The sequence below is a fragment of the Leucoraja erinacea genome, chromosome 13 (assembly GCF_028641065.1).
Source record: "Leucoraja erinacea ecotype New England chromosome 13, Leri_hhj_1, whole genome shotgun sequence".
In the NCBI taxonomy this organism is placed as follows: Eukaryota; Metazoa; Chordata; class Chondrichthyes; order Rajiformes; family Rajidae; genus Leucoraja; species Leucoraja erinaceus.
In genome coordinates this window covers 14,432,309-14,457,566 of record NC_073389.1, presented here as the reverse complement: position 1 = coordinate 14,457,566, position 25,258 = coordinate 14,432,309, and the positions used below count along the sequence as shown (strand labels likewise).

Genomic DNA, 25,258 nt, shown 5'->3' with positions numbered 1-25,258 from the left:
GTGATTCTACTTGGAAAACTCAACTACGGTTGAATGATAAAAATAAATATTTTGGCACAGAGATTATGGATTCTCATAATCACAATATAACATTCTTATGGATTGCGACTGAGTGGAGCAGTGAATGACTGTGGTTCAGAGGTTAAATGCTTTGGCCTGGCTGACCACATTTACAACGCTAATCGGCAAAATGAGCTGCGACAGCAGTTCCCATGGGTGGCAAAACACTGCACTTCTGACTAAATATTCATTAAAAAAACAAGTCTCTTCCATCTATTATAAACTGTATCTTTCATTCCAAAATGCCACAGTATTCTCAAATAAATCACCTGTAATAGTGAGCTGATACTTCTCTATCCAAGAGGGATCACTGCTGTTATGAAAAGGGGAAGAGCTTAGATAAGCCATGGGCCATTTTCAATATAATACCCTAAAGGAAAAAAAGAGGCTAAATGACAGGACAATTTTGTTTTCCAACCCAAATGAAAAATTGTCAGATGAAATTGGACAGATAACTTTTCAACATAATGATGAATCTTTTAAAGGACTTCAGCAAAGATGTATTCCCCATGTTAAGCCTAAGTAAATCAATAAAGGGAGAGGTCGTATTTCACTAATCTTCAGCAAAGAGACAATGACAACTGATTCTAAATGTTCCCAGCATAACCATTTGTCAATCATTCAGAACTGAGTCAAGGTTTTTCAAAATAGCAGACCAGAAGGTATCCAGGTGACCAATTGAAACATTAACCAAATGAATGGAGCCTTCACTACCATTTGTAATATGTCATATTTCAAAATCTTAGGTCTATCCCTGTGAACAGTCATAGTTATAACCTGATGACTTCTTGCCAGCGATGGCCCAGGAAGAGAGGGATGCAGAGAGGAACCAAAGGTTGAAGTAGAAGGAGTGATTGATAAAGTGGTCGGTCGATGGGCTTCTTTCACTCCCTTACTCGGTGTTTGCTGACCTTCCAGAAGCTTAAGCTTCACCAAAGGAAGCAAGCAAGACAGTGCAGAATAAGAGATGGGAGGACACTACTTAGACAAGTCATGCAGAAAATGCTATGAATACACAAACACAGAAGGATGAAGATATCCAGAGTAAACAGTTATACTGATGTGCAAGTAAAATGAACTTTAAGATCTTCATATCTAAATAAATAATGAAAACTGGAGGTTTGACATTCTGGATTAAGTCTGCACCAAATACGAGGTCTCATGGTGAAAGTCCATCAGTGCAACTAGCTATAATGAGAACATTTTACTTCAGTACCCTCAAGGGATCATCCCCTCAATTGATTTGGCAGTAAAATCATAATCACAAGGTCAAAGGACACCATTAAAAATTTTGCTTAAATAACTGTGCAAATCTTCTCCATTAGTTTCTCCAATGCAATCTGAATAAAGCTCATCCGAGCTATTTACATGATATTGTAGATTGTGATATATTATTTTAATGGAATGCATTCAATCTATTCCTTTAAATACATTATCCAGTAAAGGAACAAGTATATAATCATAACTCATGATACATCATATTAACAGTGCACAAACAGGTTATATGTTCCAACAAATACATGCCACAAAGCCGTGTGATACTTTTATTTGCTTAATTTCATCAATAGATTACTCAATTTCTTCTTCCTTATATATTGATTATGATTTCCTGAATAGGCATCAACATCTATTATCTTAACTACCCTTTAATTTCGCAAATCCACTTTCTGGCTTCTTCTTAAGATCCCTGTAGGAACTATTACCTCCAAAAACATGTGGTTAATTGGCTTCAGTAAAATTGTAAATTGTCCCTAGTGTGTTGTGTGTGCTAGTGTTACGGAGATCGCTGGATGGCGCGGACTCGGTGGGCCGAAGGGCCAGTTTCCACGCTGTATCTTTAAACTAAACTTAAACAAGCTAAACTGCAGCAGATGGAATCCTGAGCTAAATGAAAAGTGCTGGTCTAACTTAGTGGGTCAGGAAGCATCTGTGGAAGGAATGGATAGGTTTTGGCTTCACAGATGCTGCCTGGGCCGCTGAGGTATTCCAGTACTTTGTGTTTTGCTCAAAATATATTTCAGCCCAGCTTCTCTCCATTAGGCCCATGTTAAAAATTAAGTTACTTCAAAAACATTTTACTACTGCTTGATCATGATTGACCCAATTACTTTTCAAATCGTTCAAGCAGAATTCCACCAAAGCCCAAAAAAAACCCATTTTGTTCATCTGTGCACCTGTCGCAGTGTTTGCCCGGAGTGTTGGGATCAGAATGTTAAACTAATGTGTCAGAAAGCATAGTGCTGCTCACAACCATCCAAAACAATAACAGATGCTCTTCAAACTTCTGTACTTAGGTGCTAATGACATCCATCAATCCAAAGTCTAGTGTACTGCAGATCCAGTGAGTAGCAGAGCCATCGTTCCTTCCACTCAACAGATGTTGCACTTTGCTTTAACCAACCATTCTACCAGCTGCTAATCCATCATACCTGCTGTTGCACTTTTTCTTGCACAGCGAGAAAACTCTTCTGGTTTTTCAGCTCCTCAAGATCCATTGCAAATGTCACTGGGCTGCCAGTTACACTCTCCTGAATTGGCTGCTGCAAGGCAAGCGTGTGAGGAAAAGGAAATATGACTAAGAATTAATATAGGATGAATCAGAAACCCACATGTAAAGACTATTATACATTCATTAAATGTATGTACTCCTCAATAAACCCTCTGCATTTGGTTCGCTCATTAAAGTACACAATAGATTTTCCTAATTACCATACGTATGCTTTAGCGAATTAAACAAAATCGATGTTAAAATGCTTTGACAGTCGCAATAAAATAAACGTAGGTGCCTGTGTAACTGAATGTTGTGTTCAGTTTTAGCTGATAAGACAATCTAGAGCTTTAATTACATAGTATATTTCAAAACAGTTATTGACGATAGTTGTGAATTATTTGACTAAATCCAAACATAAGTTAAGACAGAGCTACTGCTTTACAGCACCAGTGACCTGGGTTCGATCCTGACTACGAGTGCTTGTCTGCATGGAGTTTGTCCGCTCTCCCCGTGACCTGCGAGGATTTTCTCCGTGATCTTTGGTTTCCTCCCACATTCCAAAAACGTACAGGTTTGCAGGTTAATTGATTGGTATAAATGTAAAATTGTCCCGAGTGTGTGTAGGGTAGTGTCAAGGGTAGTGTGCAGGGATTGCTGGTCGGTGCGGACTCGCTGGGCCGAAGGCCCTGTTTTTCCGCGCTGTATCTCTAAACTCCATTAAACAATAAAATACAAATATTTCAGGCAAAAAAGCAAAGATCATGAGAGGCAGGGCAGAGCAGTAGAAATGTTAGAGGACAAGTTCTCCTGTTCCTGAAATAACAAATTAAAATCCCACAACAGTAGCTGGGAACATAAATTCAATTAATCAAAGCAACCCACAATAAAAATAGCAGGATCTATTATAGTGACCATGAAACAAGCAGATTGTTGTAAAATCCCATCTGCTTCACTAATGCCCTTTAAGATACAAAATCTGTCATCATTACCCATTTTGGCCCATCTTCTGACTTTAGACCACTGCAACATGATTGATGAACATGGCTCAAACTGGTTAAAGGGTTATTTTGGGTATATTTAAAACAAATAGACACCTCCCTTGTTAACCCACTGGGGAAACCTGGAAGCTTGGTCTCGCTGTCTCTCCTTCCCATTGATCGTGATTGCCCTGCATGTAATTCTGAATCATACGGTAGGAACAGCATAAAAAAGCAGGTCAATCCAACTGGTCTTCCCAGGAGATATTTGCACTGCTTGAGTCTAGTGCCACCTATGCTAAACTGGACAACTATACAGCCTGGAAAATGTAAAAGCATCTCGGTAGGATCACTTTACTCCGAGTGTGTTCTAAACCTTGTGATGCTACTGCATGCATCCTCGTCATATTTCACTGGTGGAAAATTCTGACACCCTTACCGAGAACCAACATCACGTGATGATAACTGAATAACAATCTATGATTTTAAATATAAGCTCAGCAGTTAAAATCATGTTACATTTTATATGGCACTTCCTCACAACATAGGAGGAGGCTGGTCAGCCTATGGAGCCAGGATGGATAACTAAGTATTGCGTTTAAACCCTAGCTTAGCCTTTCCAAGGACTCAAAATGGTAGTGAAACAAACTTAGCTAATTGGTTCTGAATAAGATATTTGACCCTTACTCTCTTGGTTCTGAATAAGATATTCAAGCCCTACTGTAGAACCTGTGCTAAACTGCAAGTTTGGGTCCAAATGTGGTAACAGCAATTGACTGTCGATTTTGGATTCTGCCAGATTCCTGCGTAATTATGTCTCTGCCAAAGTTGAATTCTAATTTCCTGATATTTCAGAGCGATAATGAGGGGGGTAAATATTTATTAATTTAAATTTTGGGGAATCTGGGAAATCGCTGGCAATGCTGATATTTGGTGACCATGCCTCATTGCACTTGAAGTCACCTTCATGAATCACTGCAGCCCTTCTTGTCAAGGCACTCGCACAGCACTGTTGGGATTGGAGTACCAAATTTAGATGTGGTGAAAGTGAAGGAACACATTATCCAGATTTATTTCCACGCAGGATGCTATGCAACCCAAGGGGAACCTGATGGTGGTGGGGTCCTTGCCTTTCGTAATGACAATGATTGTATTTTCTAAGAAACGCCTTGGAGCATAAATAAAATGCGTTTGCAACTGATAAATACTGCAGCCATATTATGCCAGTGGTGGAGGGAACTTAGGTTTACAGTGCTGAATGGAATGCCAAGCCAATACTCCTTTATTGAAGGTGTCCACCATCAGAGAAGGCACAAAAGGTTTTTTATTGGACATTCGGCTAGAATGTGAAGATCTCTTGAAGGGAATTTTCTTTAGATGCCTCCTTTATCAAATGGTGCAGTTAAAACAGGCTATTTGATCATTCAGCTCATGATGTTTACATGGTATTGTTGCGGACAGACGATGAATAATTGATTCCTGGAACAAAGTCGTTTATTTTACACAAAGCATAAAGTACTGGAGAAACAGTGCATCAGGCAACATCTGTGGAGGGAAATGGACAGATGACATTTAGGGAGAGGACCCTTCAGATTTTTTGATTTAATGGGATTATTACACAAGAGATTAGATGCAACTGAAACGCAAGTCTCTCTTTTATTCCCATCTCCCATTTGCTTATCTTCTTTCCAATTTATGTCGGACTGGCTTGATTCATGCTTGTTTCCTCAATACTAAAAAAATCTCCAATGTATTTAACATTCAGGCAAATGCTATTTAAATAGAGCGGGGTTTCACAGGTACTTAAAAAATCAGTCTGTAATCATTTCAATCAAGGTGCCAACTCTGAAATTCACACACTGAGTTCTTGAGAAACAAGGTGAAGTTTTATTCTGTGCTTTGATTCTTACATACATCGTGAAAGGCTGCGAGACGAAAGAGACCGTTTAGAAATGATGATCCTGGTAATAAAGGGGGCCTAGCTGCATAATATTGCAATAGCTGTGTGAAGTTAATCACAATATGAATCTCTGATGGTCGGTGGGGGCGCTGCAAGCCGGCGCCCTGTCAGCAGCGTGTCCGTTTTTTTTCTACTTTTTATGTTTTTTTAGTATTTTACAGCACGTTTTTAATGTTTCTTTGTGTGATTTGTGTGGGGGGGGGGGGGGGGGGGGGGGGGGGGGGGGGCAAGGGGGAAACCGCTTCGGTCGCCTCCCCCATGGAGAGGCGACTTTTTCAGGTCGCCTCCCCAGTGGCCTAACAACAAGGATCGGCGCGGCCTTTCCCAGGGACGCGCCCGGGGCTTCAGCGGGGTGGGCGCAATGCGGACTCGTCGTGGAGCGGGTGAGCCCTCCGTTTTGCTGGCCCGCGGCAGCCGGCAGCCTGAAGCCGCGGTCTGCAGAGCTCCAGCTGGCGCGGCGTCTGCAGCCCGGGATCCCTCGTGGGGGACCCAGGGGGAAGAAGAAGCTCCGAATGCCGGCCCATGGCCAACTTCTACCGCGGGCCCGGCGTGAACTTACCATCACCCCTGGAGGGGAGCTTCGACCGCCGGCCCTGCAGTCTGCGGTGCTTCTGGCTGCGGCGCGAATTTTAAATCTTCGACCGCCGGCCTGCGGCCTACACCAGCCTAAAACTGCGGTCTCCGGTGGGGAAGAGCCGATCCTGGACTTACCTTGACTTTTACCTTGTCCTTTATCATCTGGACGCCCACAGCAACGGCTGCGGAGGGTTGAGGTCCTGACCACGGGGGAAAATGGAGGAGGACTGGCCAATTTCTGTGCCTTCCACCATAGTGATTAATGCTGTGGTGGATGTTTGTGTTAAATTATTATTGTGTTTGTGTGTTCTTTATCATTGTACCGCTGCTGACAAATTCATTTCACTTGCACTTTATGTGCAATGTGACGAATAAAACTGATTGATTGATTGATTGATTGATTGGTTGATTGATTGAGAAGAACAATTGCATTTCAGCTCCTCAGCCAGAATTGGAGATGCATGTCCAACTAAAGTAGGATACGAATCAGGCAATGTTGTTTATGACTTCTGAATTTTGTGAACTGATTCACTGAAATGATCATATATTATTAGCATGGCTCTGAACAGCTCCTCATCCCAGCCATGCATGGGTTAATATGCCCATTGTCATAGATTCATCCACCATTTTCATGCATGGATTAGAAGTATTAATGCAACATTTTTCGTCATGCTTGAGCAAGTGTGACACGTAAAGGTTTGTTCTTATCGATCCTGGATGGATGAGCATAATTCAGTAGCAAGGATTGTCAGGGAGTTGCCCATGAGGTAGGATTGGGCAGAATGGGTCTAGATTCTTTCTCGTTTATAACAGCAAAGTGATCTTTCTTTGAAACACTTGCAACATGACAAGTGCAGAGACTGAGAGAAGGTTTTTTTTATAATGAGATGGAGGGAGGAGCGGGTATAGTTTTCAATAAATACTCTGGGGAGAAGGAATGGGTGATGTCTCGGGTCGAGACCCTTCCTCAGATAAAAGATTTCCTTTCATGAAGGTTCATGATGATCATTAAATATAGAAACATAGAAAATAGGTGCAGGAGTAGGCCATTCGGCCCTTCGAGCCTGCACCGCCAATCAATATGATCATGGCTGATCATCCAACTCAGAATCCTGTACCTGCCTTCTCTCCATACCCCCTGATCCCTTTAGCCACCAGGGCCACATCTAACTCCCTCTTAAATACAGCCAATTAACTGGCCTCAACTACCTTCTGTGGCAGAGAATCCCAGAGATTCACCACTCTCTGTGTGAAAAATGTTTTCCTCATCTCGGTCCTAAAATATTTCCCCCTTATCCTTAAACTGTGACCCCTTGTTCTGGACTTCCCCAACATCGGGAACAATCTTCCTGCATCTAGCCTGTCCAACCCCTTAAGAATTTTATGTGTGGAGAAGTATCAATAACTATATGGAGGAAGAGCCATCTTGGGGAACCAGCAGCCGTCCGTTTAATTCACCTTTTTTTGTAGTTCTAGTGAGTCCTGTGTTTTGTTTGTGGGAGAAATAGACTTTTTAATGTGGGGGAAGGGGGTAACTATATTTCTAGGTCCCTAACTGGTCGGTGAGGCAGCTTTTTCTCTGGGCTGCCCCGTCGACCCGTCCTCGTGGCCTACCAGCGGGCGTGGAGCACCGTTTCCTGGCAGGGACCGCCCAGCACCTCGGCTTCGGTGGCAGCACAGCGCTGGGGTGCTATCGCGGAGCGGAGCGGGCGATGCCTTGCCTGGGTCGCCGCTCTGGATCGACGCGCTGGAGCTCCGGTGAGCTGTGACTGCCGAGTTCAACACCGGGCTGCGGGTCTGTGGAGCAGAGCGGGCGGCGCCGACTTCAACATCGGGAGCCTGGGAGCTCCAAACCGGCGCGGCCTTGTCGGCTTCGGAAGCCGCGGTCTCCGGTAAGGAAGCGGCCGTTCCAGGTGGCCCAGCCGCTGAGAGGACTCTCCCGACGCCGGGGCAACAGCACCCGGCGAGAACGGCCAGGAACATCGGGCCTCCGTAGAGGCAATAGCGGTGGCCTCAATAGGCCTGACTTTGGGAGAACTGGGGATGGGAACTGGACATTGTGCCTTCCCCCACAGTGGTAACCTTTGTGGGGGGATGATTTTTGTGTGTAAGTGATTATTTTAGTTTGTGTCCAAGATGGCTGTCGTAGGGAGAGTGTACGCTGGCGCGCTTTAGCTGCCCGCTCTCTCTTCACATTGTGTTTTTGATTTTTTTGTCTTTGGATTGAATTCTGTCTTTAATTTGTGTATTGGTGATGTCTTTATTATTTATTTTACTCAGATTATATGTTTTTTACTCTTGTTAAATTCTGTAAGGTGTCCTTGAGACTTTTGAAAGGCACCCATAAAAACAATTTATTATTATTATTATTATATTGTTAAACTGCACAGATGCCATGACGAGATTCAAACTTGTGTTCCTGGCCCAGACATTTTATACAATAACTTGAACACTACATCACTGTTCTTCCATTCATCAGCTTGCCTGCACCAGCTTCTACCAGTTTGATGGTGTCATTGCTTCTGGATACTATGGAGATGCCTGCCGAATCATTAATGTGGACATGCCAGGCATATCACATGCAAGAGACCCACAGAATAAGTTCAGATTCTATTACTGAAAACTCTGGGTAACAGTCCAACACAATAATTTGCAGATAAATTGGTCATGTTTTCCTGAAACTGGAGCATTCTCGGGTTATTAAGGATATTTTAGTTTAGTTTAGTTTAGAGGTACCGTGCGGAACGAGGCCCATCCACACAGACCAACGATCCCCGCACATTAACACTACCCTACACACACTAGGGACATTTTAACATTTACACCAAGCCAATTAGCCTTCAAACCTGTGCGTCTTTGGAGTGTGGGAGGAAACCAAAATGCTTGGAGAAAACCCACGAAGGTCACAGGGAGAACGTACAAACTCCGCACAGACAGCACTCATAGTCAGGATCGAACCCTGGCCTCTGGCACTGTAAGGCAGTAGGTCTACCGCCACGCCAAACAAATATTTGTTTTGACAAGATCTCCTTGATACTCACAAAAATCCAGCAATCAAACTCCAGACGCCAACCATCCAATCTGAAAATGCATTTTTATCCAATGATTTAGCAGATATGCTTACCTTGCCAGTTTGGATTCTGTGCACAATGGTGTCAAACCTCTGATTAAGTTCTGACAGCTTGGGTTCCACCACCTCCCTGCAGTGATCTCCACGGTTTGTCATCAGCTCCAAGGCCTGGTCACGCACAGCATCCACCTTCAGTCTCATGTCATTGAGTTCGGACTTCAGACGCTGTAGTCCATAAACAGAGAGCTTGAAATTAGCAACAAGGATTTACAGAGATAGTGCTGAACTTATGAGTGAAGAGAGGGCAAAATGGAAGTGAAGGAAGAGAAGGATCCTGTTCATAAGTGATAGGAGCAGAATTAAGCCATTCGGCCCTTCGTCCACTCCGCCATTCAGTCTTGTTGTACTTCCCCTTTTCCAAACCTGACACCATTCACAAAATAATCTGCCTTCCCGTTCTTGCCAGCAAAGTGGATAACCTCACATTTATCCACAATATATTGCATCTTTCATGCATCTTCCCATTCAACCAACCTGTCCAAGTCACCCTGCATCCTCATAGCATCCTCCTCACAGTTCACACTGCCACCCAGCTTTGTGTCATATGCAAAATTGCTAATATTACTTTTAATCCCTTCATCTAAATTATTAATGTATATTGCAAATAGCTGCGGTCCCAGCATTGAGCCTTGCTGCACTCTACTAGTCACTGCCTGCCATTCTGAAAGGGACCCATTAATCCCTACTCTTTGTTTCTTGTCTGCCAACCACTTCTCTATCCATGTCAATACTCTCCCCACCAATACTATGTACTCTAATTTTGCCCACTAATCTCCTGGGTGGGACCTTATCAAAGCTTTCTGTATGTCCAGGTACACCACATCCACTGGCTCTCCCTTGTCCATTTTACTTGTTACATCCTCAAAAAATTCCAGAAGATTTGTCAAGCATGATTTCCCCTTCGTAAATCCATGCTGACGTGGACCGATCCTGTTACTGCTATCCAAATGCACCGCTATTACATCTTTAATAATCGACTCCATCATCACTTAGGAAAGGGAAAACAGATTATGAACGAAAACTGGCAGGGAACATAAAAACTGACTGCAAAAGCTTTTATAGATTTGTGAAGAGAAAAAGATTAGTTAAAACAAATGTAGGTCCCTTGCAGTTAGAAACAGGTGAATTGATCATGGGGAACAAGGACATGGCAGACCAATTGAAAAATTCCGGCAGACATAAATAATCTGCCGGAAATAGCCGGGGACTGGGGGTCAAATGAGATGGAGGAATTGAGTGAAATCCAGGTTAGTCGGGAAGTGGTGTTGGGTAAATTGAATGGATTGAAGGACGATAAATCCCCAGGGCCAGATAGGCTGCATCCCAGAGTGCTTAAGGAAGTAGCACCAGAAATAGTGGATGCGTTAGTGATAATTTTTCAAAACTCTTTAGATTCTGGAGTAGTTCCTGAGGATTGGAGGGAAGCTAATATAACCCCACTTTTTAAAAAGGGATGGAGAGAGAGGGGAATTACAGACCAGTTAGTCTAACATCAGTAGTGGGGAAAATGCTAGTCACATCCACCTTGACACCATTTAGATAGTAATCTGCAGCACATTTGGAAAGTGGTGAAATCATTGGACAAAGTCAGCATGGATTTATGAAAGGTGAATCATGTCTGACGAATCTTACAGAATTTTTTCGAGGATGCAACTAGTAGAGTGGATAAGGGAGAACCAGTGGATGTGTTATATCTGGACTTTCAGAAGGCTTTCGACAAGGTCCCACATAAGAGATTAGTATGCAAACTTAAAGCACACGGTATTGGGGGTACAGTATTGATGTGCATAGAGAACTGGCTGGCAGACAGGAAGCAAATCAGCCATGATCATTTTGAATGGTGGTGCAGGCTCGAAGGGCCGAATGGCCTACTCCTGCACCAATTTTCTATGTTTCTATCTTCCCCACCACCGATGTCAGGCTAACAGCTCTACAATTCCCTACTTTCTCTCTCCCTCATTTCTTAAAAAGTGGGATAACATTAGCTACCCTCCAATCCACAGGAACTGATCCAGAATCTACAGAACATTGGAAAATGATCACCAATGCATCTACTCCAAACCCACCAACTCCCATGGCTATCTGGACTACACTTCTTCCCACCCTGCTTCCTGTAAGGACTCTATCCCCCACTCCCAATTCCTCTATCTACGCCGCATCTGCACCCAGGATGAGGTGTTCCAAACCAAGGCATCGGAGATGTCCTCATTCATTAGGGAACGGGAGTTCCCCTCTTCGACTATAGATGAGGCTCTCACCAGGGTCTCCTCTATATCCTGTAGCTCCGTTCTCACTCCCCATCCCCCCAATCGTAACAAGGACAAAGTCCCCCTTGTCCTCACCTTCCACCCCGTCAGCCGTCTCATACAACAGATAATCCTCCAACATTTTCGCCACCTCCAACGGGATCCCACCATTGGACACATCTTCCCTTCACCTCCCATTTTGGCTTTCTGCAGAGACTGCTCCCTTCGTAACTCCCTGGTCAATTTGTCCCTTCCCAACAAAACCACCCTCTCCCCTGGTACTTTCCCTTGCAACCGCATGAAACGCTACACTTGTCGCTTTACCTCACCCCTTGACTATCCAAGGACCCAAGCAGTCTTTCCAGGTGAGACAGAGGTTCTCCTGCACCTCCTCCAACCTCATCTATTGCATCCGCTGCTTTAGGTGTCAGTTGCTCTATATCGGTGAGACCAACCTTAGGCTTGGCGATCGCTTCGCCCAACACTTCTGCTCAGTTCGCACTAACCAACCTGATCTCCCGGTGGCCCAGCACTCCAACTCCCCCTCCCATTCCGAATCCAAACTTTCTCTCCTGGGCCTCCTCCATGACCAGAGTGAGTCCCACTGCAAATTGGAGGAGCAGGATCTCACATTTCGCTTGGGCAGTTTACACCTCAGTGTTATGAACATTGACTTCTCCAATTTCAGGTAGTCCTTGCTTTCTCCCTCCTTCCCAGCTCTCCCACAGCCTACTGAATCCCCGCCTATTCCTTTCCTCTTCCTGCTTGACTAATCTTCTGGAATGTTTTGAAGATGTAACTAGGAAAATGTACAAGGGAGAGCCAGTGGATGTAGTGTACCTGGACTTTAAGAAAGCATTTGATAAGATCCCACATAGGAGATTAGTGGGAAAAATTAGGGCACATGGTATTGAAGGTAGAGTGGTGACATGGATAGAAAATTAGTTGGCAGACAGGAAACAAAGTGTAGGGATTAACGGGTCCCTTTCAGAATGGCAGGCAATGACTAGTGGGGTACCGCAAGACTCGTTGCTGGGTCAACAGTTATTTACAATATACATCAATGATTTAGATGAAGGGATTCAAAGTAACATTAGCAAATTTGCAGATGACACAAAGCTGGGTGGCAGTGTGAACTGTGAGGAGGATGCTATGAGAATGCAGGGTGACTTGGACAATTTGGGTAAGTGAGCAGATGCATAACAGGTGCAGTTTAATGTGGATAAATGTGAGGTTATCCATTTTGGTAGCAAAAACAGGAAGGCAGATTACTATCTAAATGGTGTCAAGTTTGGAAAAGGGGAAGTACAACGGGATCTGGGGGTCCTTGTTCATCAGTCAATGAAAGTAAGCATGCAGGTACAGCAGGCAGTGAAGAAAGCGAATGGTATGCCTTCATAACACGAGGAGTTGAGTGTAGGAGCAAAGAGGTCCTTCTGCCCTAGTGAGACCACACGTGGAGTATTGTGTGCAGATTTGATCCCCTAATTTGAGGAAGAACATTCTTGCTATTGAGAGAGTGCAGTGTAGGTTTACAAGGTTAATTCCCGGGAAGGCGGGACTGTCATATGCTGAGAGAATGGAGTGGCTGGGCTTGTATACTCTGGAATTTAGAAGGATGAGAGGAGATCTTATTGAAACATATAAGATTATTAAGGGTTTGGACAAGCTGGAGGCAGGAAACATGTTCCCGATGTTGGGGGAGTCCAGAACCAGGGGCCGCAGTTTAAGAATAAGGGGTAAGGCATTGAGAACGGAGATGAGGAAACACTTTTTCACACAGAGTTGTGAGTCTGTGGAATTCTCTGCCTCAGAGGGCGGTGGAGACCGGGTCTCAGGATACTTTCAAGAGAGAGCTAGATAGAGGTCTTAAAGATAGCGGAGTCAGGGGATATGGGGAGAAGGCAGGAACGGGGTTTTGATTGTGGATGATCAGCCATGATCACATTGAATGGCAGTGTTGGCTCGAAGGGCTGAATGGCCTACTCCTGCACCTATTGTCTATTGTCTAAATGGATGCGTATAATTTAAATGCAGGTCTCCTTTATTCACTGCATTTGTCTGAAGAAATTACCCTGCTTTTGTTCGGAAAATTGCAACGGTGTCTATTTCCTCAGATCATAAAAAAGACATTGCTTTCTGAGCAAATTGATTTTTTTTTACTCAGCGCAGGCCATTTGTTCACATGGCATTTAAATAATCAGCAGAGAGCTTTAATAAAAATCATTATAAATTAGGTTTATGTTCATTTATTCAAGTGTAACAGGTGTGCTTTGTTTCTGTGTATTTTATACCCGATAAAATAGACCAATGTTTCATCTAATTTTCCAAATCTTTTTCTGGATAATGTTAATATTGTTAATGCAGTTTATTCTTAACAGAAACTAGAATATACAGTACTCAAATAATCTCTCTGTAGCTTTTGACACAAAACTCAAAGTATTCACCTATTCTTATGAATGATTAAAAATTGGGCTGATGACACCCTAAAATGCATACAACAGAATTTTTTTTTTTTTTTTTTTTTTTTTTTTTTATTTTATTTATTTATTTATTTATTTATTTTTTTGTATCAAGATATATGTGTTGTGTAGAATTGTAATTTACCGTACTTCTAATAAAAATAAAAATAAAAAAAAAAAATACAACAGAATTTTATAGAGTAGCACTGTCATAAAGTTGAAAGCACTCTAGTCAATGACCAAATATAATAGAGTGGCAACAAAATTCAGAGCACTTTTATACAAAAATGAGATTGCTTGCCTTCGATAAATCAATTAAAAATGTTGTGTCTGTACATTTACAATGGAATGGAATGGATTGCAAACAGTTGGGGAATGAGCCTGGCCAAGTGATTGGTGTTGCAGTGGGAGAGCATTTTGGCAACTGTGATCACAACTCCTTGTGTTTTAAGATAGTTATAAATAAGGATAAGTCTAGACCTAAGTGCAGATATGATAAGTAGGGAAAGTGTTGAATTGGGGGAAGGCAAATTACAACATTATTGGGCAGGAGCTCGGGAGACTAGATTGGGGGCAGCCGATATTGCATGTCCACATCTGACATAGGTTCATAAGTTATAAGAGTGGAATTAGGCCAGTCAGCCCATCAAGTCTACTCCACCATTCAATCATGGCTGATAATAGACAATAGACAATAGGTGCAGGAGTAAGCTATTTGGCCCATCGAGCCAGCACCGCCATTCAATGTAATCATGGCTGATCATCCCCAATCAGTACCCCGTTCCTGCCTTCTTCCCATATCCCCTGACACCCTCAGCGGTTACTTCAGCACTTTGTATCTTTGTTTGTCAACTGGTTTCTGCATTTCCGAGTGTCAATATCACTGAAAATCTTCTTGCCCTTTTTCCACTTTAATGACATATTTTGATGGTGCATTTTGACAGGTCATATTTAAGGCAAAATTGTATTAACTAAATTAAAGTTAATTAAATGTATAAAGTAAAGAAAATACTAAGGAGCATTCATGTTCTGAGAGATCTTTGGGGTGCAAGTCCAAAGCTCCATGAGAGTGACTAGACAAGTAGATAGAGGGGTAAATAAGGCACATGATATGATTCATTTCATCAGTCAGGACATTGAGTATAAAAGTCAGGAAGTCCCATTGCTGGCGTATAAAGCTTTGGTGAGGCTGCATTTGGAGCATTGTGTGCTGTTCTGTTTGCACATTACAGGAAGGATGTGCTTGCTTTGTAAAGGGTGCAGAAGAGGTTCACCAAAATGGTGCCTGGTGTAGAAACTATCAGCTACAGGGAGCATCGGAGGGTGAGGGGAGACCTGACAGGTTTATAAGATTATGTGGGGCGTGGTTCGAAAAGACAGATAGAGCCTTTTTGGTTAGGGTGAAAATGTCAAATACTAGAGGGCACAGTTTAAGGTGCGAGGGAAATGCTTTAAAGCGGATGTTTTTTTTCTTAGAGTGGTAGGGTGTTTGGAAAGTGCATCATGAGGAGGTTTTTAGATTTAGAGATACAGCGCGGAAACAGGCCCTTCGGCCCACCCAGTCCGCACTGACTAATGATCCCTGCATACTAATCCTATCCTACACACACTAGGGACAATTTTACACATACCAATCCAATTAACCTACAAACCTGTACATCTTTGGAGTGGGGGAGGAAACCGAAGACCTCGGAGAAAACCCACGCAGGAGACGAGGAGAACATACAAACTCCTTACAGACTGCACCCATAGTCGGTATCAAATCTGGGTCTCCGGCGCTGCAAGTTCTGTAATGGGCCTGTCCCACTTAGGCGTTTTTCAGGCGACTGAAAAACCGGCGACTTGAACAGTGACGGTCAGAGTGGAACACACACACACATCGCTTCCTTCACCAGCCCATTATGTAGGTGGGTGACAGGGCAAGCGGGGGGAGCGCTGTCTAAGTGATATTCACACGGTGCAAAGCCAATGTAATACAGACACACACCACGATGAACAGGAAGGTTGGCGTTGTAATTAAGACGGTGAAAGCACAGTGTAAGGGAAGGGTCATGTACGTCTTTTAAAAGAGGGGCAAGAGGGGGGGAGAAGGGGAGAGAAGGGGGGAGACAAGATGGGGAGAAGGAGTGGAGAAAACTCTTAAGAAGCCAGAGATACACGGCTGTGAAGCTCGGCAGACATTAACATTACCGGTCGGTTATCCTTGGTTCTGAAATCTACTGTATACGTATTTTTTGTCCCAATGAGCCATTGAAATTCACCAGTGAGCACCGGTTGCAACCTACGTGAACCTTCAACCTCCTGGAAACCCACTAGGACCTCCTGGTGACACACCTATGGCACGAGAATTCTTGCTACTCTCCATGGCGGCTTCATTCTGGTCGGCGCTAATATTTCAACATGTTGAAAAATTTGCGTAACTAGTTCCCAGAATGCAGGAACACCTCACGACCATGAAGGCGACTCCCCAGCAACTACCCGTGAACATGTGGCGACCGCATAGTCTCCTGCAGTCGCCTAAAAAGTCGCCTAAGTGGGACAGGCCCATAAGGCAGAAACTCTACCGCTGGTCCACAGTATCGCCCTGTTGTTGAAAGCAGAAACAATAGTAACGTTTAAGGGGTATTTAGACAAGTACACCGACATTGAGGAAAAGGAGGGTTCTCGATCATGTGCAGGCAGATGATATTAGTTCAATTTGGCACCTTGGTTAGCACAGATAACATGGGCCGTCTGACTGCACTGTTCTAAGATCTCAGAGTGAGAAATTCCCGGCATATCCAGGATGACACGACCACTGAATAGTCACTGTCCTGCTGGCCCCAGTCCTGCTGTTTAACCATCTGTTTATTTTACAAAAATCTGATACGTGACAATCATCCCAAATACACCCTCCTCTTCCGAAATCATCTCCATGTGGAAGAGCACAATTAGAATCCTACTCAACAATTTTTTTTGTGTATATTTTTTTCAGTTGAATTTACGAGAATCGCAGTTCATAATATTTTATCCCAAGGAGATTGAAATGCAGATTGTGAGGCCATATTGAAAAACAATAATTTAATCTTCTATTTTGATGTTAAGTTTTGGATGACCAGAAACTTCACTATCTGTTCTGCTATATCGGTGTGCCCTGGGGCCTCTTTACAATGCTCCAAAGAAGCTGAAAGTGAGCTCAAGAAACATTTCACAATGAGTAAACAGATTTGAAAAGGTGCCAATTTCTGCTGCCTTTACACCCATCTTATGTGACATTACTTATCCCTTGGCTACCTTACTTTGCTTTGCAACACTATTACTTTGATCTTTATTGAATTTCATGCTTTGAAATCTTCCACTTTGTTCTTTCCCACATCACCCAAAACCTTCCCTGCACCTTAAAACTGGGTATATCTTGAAAGTCTCCAGTTATCAATGAAAGGGCATCAGCTTCAAACAAAAGTTCTCTTGCTCTCCAGATGTTGCTTTATCTACTGTGTATGTAACAATATTTCCAGTTTTTAATCAGCGCAAGGCATTATCAATACCAAACATTGGATGTCATTGTGATAACTTTAAAAGTGCACACATTATGCCAGTTTGCTCGCAAATGAAATTAAAATCAAGATTCTCTTCACTTTTCCAATTAGAAGCTGAAGTCTAAATGGAAAACTGAACCATATTTAAAAGCATGGCAACGGAGAATAATACTACAATAACATACAATTTAAAATCTTTGTTATTGTGGGTTTACCTTCAAAACTTCCTCTTTCTGTCCAACTTGCTGTTTTTCAGACTCATCCAACAAGATCTCAGCACGATACATCCAGGTTGTGATATGAGCAACACTCTGGTCAAAATTTTCCATTTGTTTCTGGTATTCCTTTGTTGAAAAATAATATTCATTTGTAATTGTCAAAATAATTCTGTAAAATATTTCTGTAACCCCCCCCCAGCGCTGTCTGTTATCCTCAGCCACAGCCAACGATTCGGTTAAAATTGGGGTCACCTGCTCCGTGCTTGAATTTTGGATGAAACTGTTCTTCAGTCCGCAGGTCAATTAAGTCAACAGCAACAGTCAAAATTTTATAGACAGCAAAGTAGATATCTTGTGTAGGAAGGAACTGCAGATGCTGGTTTAAACCGAAGATGGACACAAAAGCTGGAGTAACTTAGCGGGTCAGACAACATCTCTGGAGAGAAGGAAGAGTTGATGTTTCGGGTCGAGACCCTTCTTCCGACCTTCCAGAGATCTTTGTAGACTGGAGCCTGCAATTTTCACTAGGATTCCACTTGGTTACAGTAAGTAAATAGGATAACGTGAATTTCAAGGGTCCAGGGTGTTTAAGTGTCCTATATACTCATGCCAAAACGATGAAGTTCTTACTTGCAGCCGCTTAACAGGCCTGCGAATGCAATAACCCAGATAATACATAATAATTTAAAATATATCTTTATATATTTTTTTAATTAACAACCGTTATACTAGTGCGAAAACCAAAGTCCACAGTGCAACTAAAGACAGTCCATCCAACATCATAAATGTTGAGGTCAGCGTTGCGTAGTGTTCAAGAACCTGATGGTTGTTGCGAAGAATCTGTTCTTGAACCTTGTGGTCACAGTTTTCAAGCTCCTGTTCCTTCATCCTCATAGTAGGAGCCAAGAGATAGTGGCCAGCGTGGCTTTAGGCTTTGATGAGACTGCGGGGCTTTTTGAGACTGTGCTTCCTGTTGGTCTTTTGATGGTGAGGAGGTTAGTACCTGTGATGGACCAGGCAGTATCCTTCACTCTCCGTAAATTTGCTATTTAATTTAATTGTATGACCTGGTGTGAAGCTTTTAAGGGGGTCATATCAAGTCATCTTAGATATTTTATGGGATAACTCAGTTGTGGCCATGGATTACGACCATTGATGAAATGATGTGCAGAATATCTGATGGTCCTTGTCACTCAGACAGGGAGAACCTCAATTCTTCTTCGCATTGGCTTGAAACATTCATCGTCTGATGCCCCAGTCTTGTCATATAATTCACATTTTACACAAACGTCAGGTCTCTTATTAAAACATCACATCTATCATCACAACATTATTTTAGGACTGTGAAGAACCTCAGCAACAATCTTTAGGATCAATTAGCACAAGGCATTTCCAAATAAAACAGATTCACGACCAATTATTGAAAACCTCAATCATTTTTAAGCTAATGGAAATAATTAGTATGGTTACATATTTTACAAAGCATGGCTATTAATGAGATGTAATGATAATTTTCCAGGAGGAATTCAGTAGCAGCTTATTGCACCTCACATGAAGGACGTTGCCCACAGCCTGATTTGTTTGTAAGGCTTCCTATTGTCCAAGTGGCTGATGGCTTTCAGCCCAATTTAACTTCCAGCTAATAATTGACCTTTTTAAATATGGTGGAAAGTTAATGATAGGCCCATATAGCCAAGTCTATAGGTAATTGATGTGGACAATAACAACATGCCTGTGGTAAATTTCTTCATAATGGGTGATAGGCATACATTTCCTCAGATGTTAACAGAACAGAAAGAGTAAATAACAAGGTACCCAGATGGGACGTTGAAGGAGGACAAGCCGAAGCGAAGACATGGAAGCCAAGATACCGAAGAGAAACGACGCTGAAAAGCCAAATAACGGACATGACGTCTCCGTGGACGCGATCTTGTCAGCGATTGGTCCAGACCCCCGCCCCGGGGGAAACGGGAGGGTGGGGGGATTTGTAATTTTCCTTTGCCGCTTTTGGACTGCCATAGATCATAAAGCGGATATTTTTTGTAAGCATAAATCTACCATGGTGCTTGGGGTTAAAAGGCTGGAATCTCTCTCTCTCTCTCTGTCGTTCTTTCTCTCTCTCTCTCCCCTCACTCTCTCTCATCTATCTATCTATCTATCTATCTATCTATCTATCTATCTATCTATCTATCTATCTATCTCTCTCTCTATCTATCTATCTATCCATCCATCTTGCTCTCTCGCTCTATCTCTCTCTTGGCATTCCCTGAATCATTTCGCATTTTGCAAAGCATCTGCAGTTTCTTCCTATTCAAGAGGAACTGTGACCCGAAACAACTCCATTCCCTCTACAGATGCTGCCTAGCCCGCTGAGTTCCTCCAGCACTGTGTTTTTTATTTAACTCTGAAATTGAAGATAAACACAAAAGGCTGGAGTAACTCAGCAGGACAGGCAGCATCTCTGGATAGAAGGAATGGGTGACGTTTTGGGTAGAGACTCATCTTCAGACAATCACAAGTACTCTCACCGACAAGAGTTCAGTTCAATCTGAAGAAGGGTCTCGAACAGAAACTGAGAATACGGAATGGCATCTTTGCAAGAGGCAGGGTGGGAGGAGGTGTAGTCCAGATAACTGTGGGAGTCAGTGAGTTTGTTGCAGACATCAGTCGATCGTCTGTCCACTGTGAAGAAGACAGGCAGATCAAGAAACGGGTGAGAGATGTCAGAGGTAGTCCAAGTAAATTTGAGGAAGGGTGGAAGTTAATGGTAAAGTTAGTGAAATCAGAGAATTCTGCATGGGTGCAGGGGGCAGCCTCGAGACATTCGTTTTTGTAGGGGAGAAATAGTTGGGGGAATGGTGTCAGTGTATGTTTGGAACAAGGACTATATCCAACACAACGGCAGGCGTTGCAGAGGACCACGCAAATGCCCATGGATACACATTAATTTGAAGAAAATGAGAGGAGTCAAAAGGGAAGATGTTGAGGGCGAGGAGAAGTTCTGAGACTAGGCAGAGGAGAGTGTTTGTGGAGGGAAATTGATTGGGTCTTGGCTTAAAGAAACAACGGAGGGCCTTGAGACCCTCTTTGTAGGGGATGGAGGTGTAAATGGACTGGACGTCCATGGTAAGGATGAGGCAATGGGGCTTAGAAATTGAAAGTTATTGAAGAGTTTTTAGGTAAATTGCCCCAAATGTGCTTGAGTGGATACAAATGTAGGATAATATGGAACTGGTGTGAACGGGTCATCGATGGTCAGTGTAGACTCGGTGGGCCAACGGGCTTTCTCTCATCAATCTGCAACTGTCAATGTGACTGCTAATTATGTCCCCAATTATGGTTTCTAACACTTTGCCCACAACTGACAAACTGACTGGCCTGCCGTTATTGGACGTGTCTATACATCGTATTCACAACAAGGGTGAAATATCTAAAATTCTCTAGTTACAGGGTCCCATCTGGAGATTGCCTCCACAATTCCCATCCTTGCTTCTCAAAGTTAAAGCAGCCCATGATCTATCCCATTTACACCAGGCAATTATTTGTTCAAGACCAGTGCACTCATTCGATATTGCAGCCATGCTCTCATCTCCAGTTTAGTCCAAGATCAGGTCTTAATCTCTCCCCTTTTTCTCCAGCACTATACACTTGCTCATCAATGTAATCTGTTGATTACCTCTCAATAAGTAATTAATTAACACACTCTGGTTAAGCCAGATTGTCCCTTTTACAAAATGCTCTAAAGGTGCAAGAAACAATTCCAATTATGTTGCTACCATGGCATGTATTGCTTTAGTGGCCCTATCCTAAATACAATAATTCAACAAGACTTTAATTTTCACTTTATATTTTGGAGGGGGAGGGGGAACAAAAGAGGGCCTGGCGGGGATACTTTGTAACTTTGTCGGTGTCGTTTATGTGGCGACTATTTGAATAACTTGGGTATGGAAGGAAAGAAGTTCACTCTGACTTGTCACATGTGACAATAAAATATTCCATTCCATCCATTTAACTGAAAATCAAAGGTGTGAAGGGAGGGGGGATTTTAAGCAACAGTTCCAAGCCTAACATTCTTCCATCTAGCCATGGGGTTTGTGATTAAATGATTTGGCCAATGGTGATGCTGCCTAGTCTTTCTTTGTGATGTAAATTGAAAGGAATGCTGGTACAGAATGCACTATCGATGGTGAAATTCTAAGCGGGGGAAAATATATGCAAAATTAAACAAAGAACATGGAATATGGGGCATACCTTGATTGATTCATTGCATCGTATTCTGGACTCTTTGCACATAGCTTTGTCTCTATTCTATTAATGGTCTGCAATTATTCAATCAATGGAGCAATTATCACTATATCCAACACTGCTGAAGCCAAACTCCACGAGTTGCTGTAAATTATTCCCATTAGGATAGCAACAGGAATCATTATTGTTTTGTGTGCTGTATCAACAGGGAGCTCTCCCTCACATGTCTGACACTGCCACCGTTTATATTTCCAATGGAAATAATAAATGGCCGGTCATCCAACTGCAAAACCAATAATCATTCCCCAATATTTTTACCACATTTTTGAAACTTACATTGTTCCAGTGTTCCAAATACACATTTTAAGATATACAATAAGAACATTCCAAATCTTCCATGGCGATAAAGAGACATGTGTTCTGTTCATGTTCCTCCCTTCCAGCATGCAGGCGGAAATGCAGTGAACATGCACCCCATTCCAATCCCCGTAGGCATGATACTTTGCTGCTCCAGTGTCACAAAATATCATCAGCTTATCGCTCACTGAAGACTTCCGCCTGGAAAAATTGTGACATTCAAAACTACTCACCAGCAGAAGGTTAAGCCATTCTTCAGCCCGTGATGTGACTGCGATCCAGTTGCAGTTTAACAGACTGAGTTTGTCGTCTACGACGTTGTTACTCTTGCCCTGCATGGCCTTCAGACTCTGCCCAGTCTCCGTGATGCTGTTCAGTAGCAGCCGTCGCTTCTCGATATCTTTCTGCGTTCCCTGCAAAATGAGTGGGTCGTGTCAGGATCAAATAAACAACTAACAAAGAGTTTTGCAAAGGACTCCTCTGTAAACTCCGGTGATGATGATCAGAGTCCATCCTAATAAGCAGAGTGGGGTGGTAATTCCTCACCACCTGCCTCAGCCACACTTTTATGTATTACTGAATATGAAAATCCTCCATCTCATCAAACAAGAAAGCAAGGGGAACCTTCCACTGGCACCTTGCACCTTTGTATCCTTGATGTTTTTGATCAATTGATTTGGACAATGGAGCTGCTGCCAGGTTTTTCTTGGCAATGGACGTTAGATGGAGCAAGGAGACAGAACACACAATGGAGGAGGAAATTCAGGAATATAAAGGAATGTTGATCCTTGGGATATAGGAGGTAATATTCTAGGGGCGATTTCCTTGCCATGTGTTCTTCGATGCCTTGAGATTTTACAGATTCCGGAGTTAATGTTGACAATTCCCATGTCTACTCACTTCCATATTTATACCTTGCTTGTATACCATCTCCTGATGACAGGACAGCACATATAGGATTTGTGTTGGAAGATTCCCCACATTAACTGTCAGGACATAACTGTGTCTGAAGAAGGGTCCTGACCAGAAATGTTGCCATCTATTCCCTGCTCTAGCCCGCTGAGTTATTCCACAACTTTTGTGTTTTGCCTCAAGATTCTAGCATCTGCGGTTCATTGCATCTCTAGGTCAGACGGTTGTTTGTCTAGTGTACGGGACAGTGCCCCCAATTTAGACAATGGTTCCCAAATATTTGAGCAAAAGACTGTGCAAAGTTGACAGGGATTGGTACAAGTTCAGTGTCGGGGTCAGTGCTGAATAATCCATAACCGGCTGTAACTAAAATTGCTATGATTCTCGCTGGGCCATTTCAGATGATATTTAATCTCACGGCTGCAGTAAGAATTTCATTGCTTTGTTTCAGGACAATAAAATTCTCTTAACCCTTGACTATTTGTCGCATTTATACCAGCCAATCAGGGCAGCAGGTTTTTATCCCTTGAAGGACTTGAATTAAGAATTAAGAATTGACTTGAAGGACAGACGAGGTTTTGCAACCACATTGACCAAAGGAAGATTTTTTTGTAATTCTAGATTATTAACTGAAATTAAATTCCACGTCTCCCATGGTGGGGTATAAGTTCGCCATTTTGAATTTTCAGTCCGTAGGTTATCAATCCATTAATTGAAATACTGTGTCATGATATGTGCCATGAGGAATTTCACCAATAATTCACCAAAAACTATCTCTGTACTGCCCACTCCCGACATCAGTCTGAAGAAGGGTCTCAACCCGAAACATCACCCATTCCTTCTTTCCAGAGATGCTGCCCGTCCCACTGAGTTACTCCAACATTTTGTGTCTACCTTTGATGTAAACCAGCATTTGCAGTTCTTTCCCTCACCAATAATGTCCCGGGCTGAATAAATCATTCATTGATCGTTGTCGACAATGCCTTTTTTTGTGATGTTAACTCCAAAAATATTGAAAACTAGATTTTCAAATCTATAGAATGTTCAATATTACAAAAAGATCACTAAAGTTTAAAAAGTCAAATTCATTAATTAAGTAGGTGGTCAGGTCCTTCAATAGTTTAATGAGCCGCAGACAACAATAGCAAGGAACAGTGTTGTGTATTGTCTTTATGTTGACTAGATAGCTTTTCACAGTGCCTCGTTACACGTGACATTAAACTAAACTGATTTAATATAGGCATCTTTTCGACAGCAACTGATTCTGGCTATCTTCCAGATATCCTTGGCTGCCTTTTCATTCCTATCATTGGACATGGTTCCCTTTGAAACCCCTGAACTTTAATTCACGGACTGGAATAACGACCAATTACGTCCATGCTGGATTGAGTAATTTTGTAGATGCTGGCAGACCTGTTGTAAATGAATAGTTAACATGTTAAAAAAAAAAATGATGTGTGTAACACTGAAGGTAGTTGAGTGAACATGTTTACGTTTACGTTTTTGGTATAAATAAAGAGATAACTGGATACACAGAATACAAAGCGTTTTTAGTAAGTAACCAAATTTCAGCTGTGTTACATTGCTAACAATGTAAATGCAATGAAAATGTAAACAAGTAAATTCTATTTATGTCAAATAACTATGTTAGTTCATTGAAGGTTGTGCTTGCAATTATGCAAATATCTTTAAACAGAAACTTGAAGTGTGAACCTCACTGGCATCAGTTCAAGTGATTCATCAGCGAAAATGGATGCGACAGGTTTCCGCGATTCTATTTAAACTCAGGCATAAATTGGTGAGGAGGGATACAGCTCCAGATAGTGCCTTCTGCACACTGAATCCATAAGGACCATGAACTCTGCTTTTACACCAATCCTACTTTAATCCCATTGTTTATTCTCCCACATCCTCCACAGTTCCACCTCAACCTGGATTCTACCACTCACCTACAAACCAGAAACAATATACAGAGGCCAATTAAACTACCACCTCGTACGTCTTTGGGATGTGGGAGGAAACCACCAGGTCACAGGGACAATGGGTAAATTCCACACAGCCAGCACACCAGGGTTAGGATTGAACTCTGGTCTCTGGTGATGTGAT

General features: G+C 42.5%; 1 protein-coding gene across 12 annotated transcripts in view; it reads right to left on the bottom strand.

Annotated features, from left to right (window-relative positions):
- dmd (dystrophin) overlaps positions 1-25,258 on the bottom strand; it is a 1,582,845-nt gene that overhangs the window by 807,898 nt on the left and 749,689 nt on the right. For 9 of the 12 annotated variants that reach the window (XM_055644518.1, XM_055644513.1, XM_055644515.1 and 6 more), the window contains 5 exons: positions 22,474-22,653; positions 17,636-17,764; positions 9,189-9,359; positions 2,490-2,600; positions 838-987 (listed from right to left, as the gene is read on the bottom strand). In XM_055644518.1, the coding sequence (XP_055500493.1) occupies positions 838-987; positions 2,490-2,600; positions 9,189-9,359; positions 17,636-17,764; positions 22,474-22,653 (741 nt within the window). The remainder of the gene's footprint in view (positions 1-837; positions 988-2,489; positions 2,601-9,188; positions 9,360-17,635; positions 17,765-22,473; positions 22,654-25,258) is intronic. The other 3 variants (XM_055644514.1, XM_055644524.1, XM_055644525.1) reach the window with 3 other exon arrangements.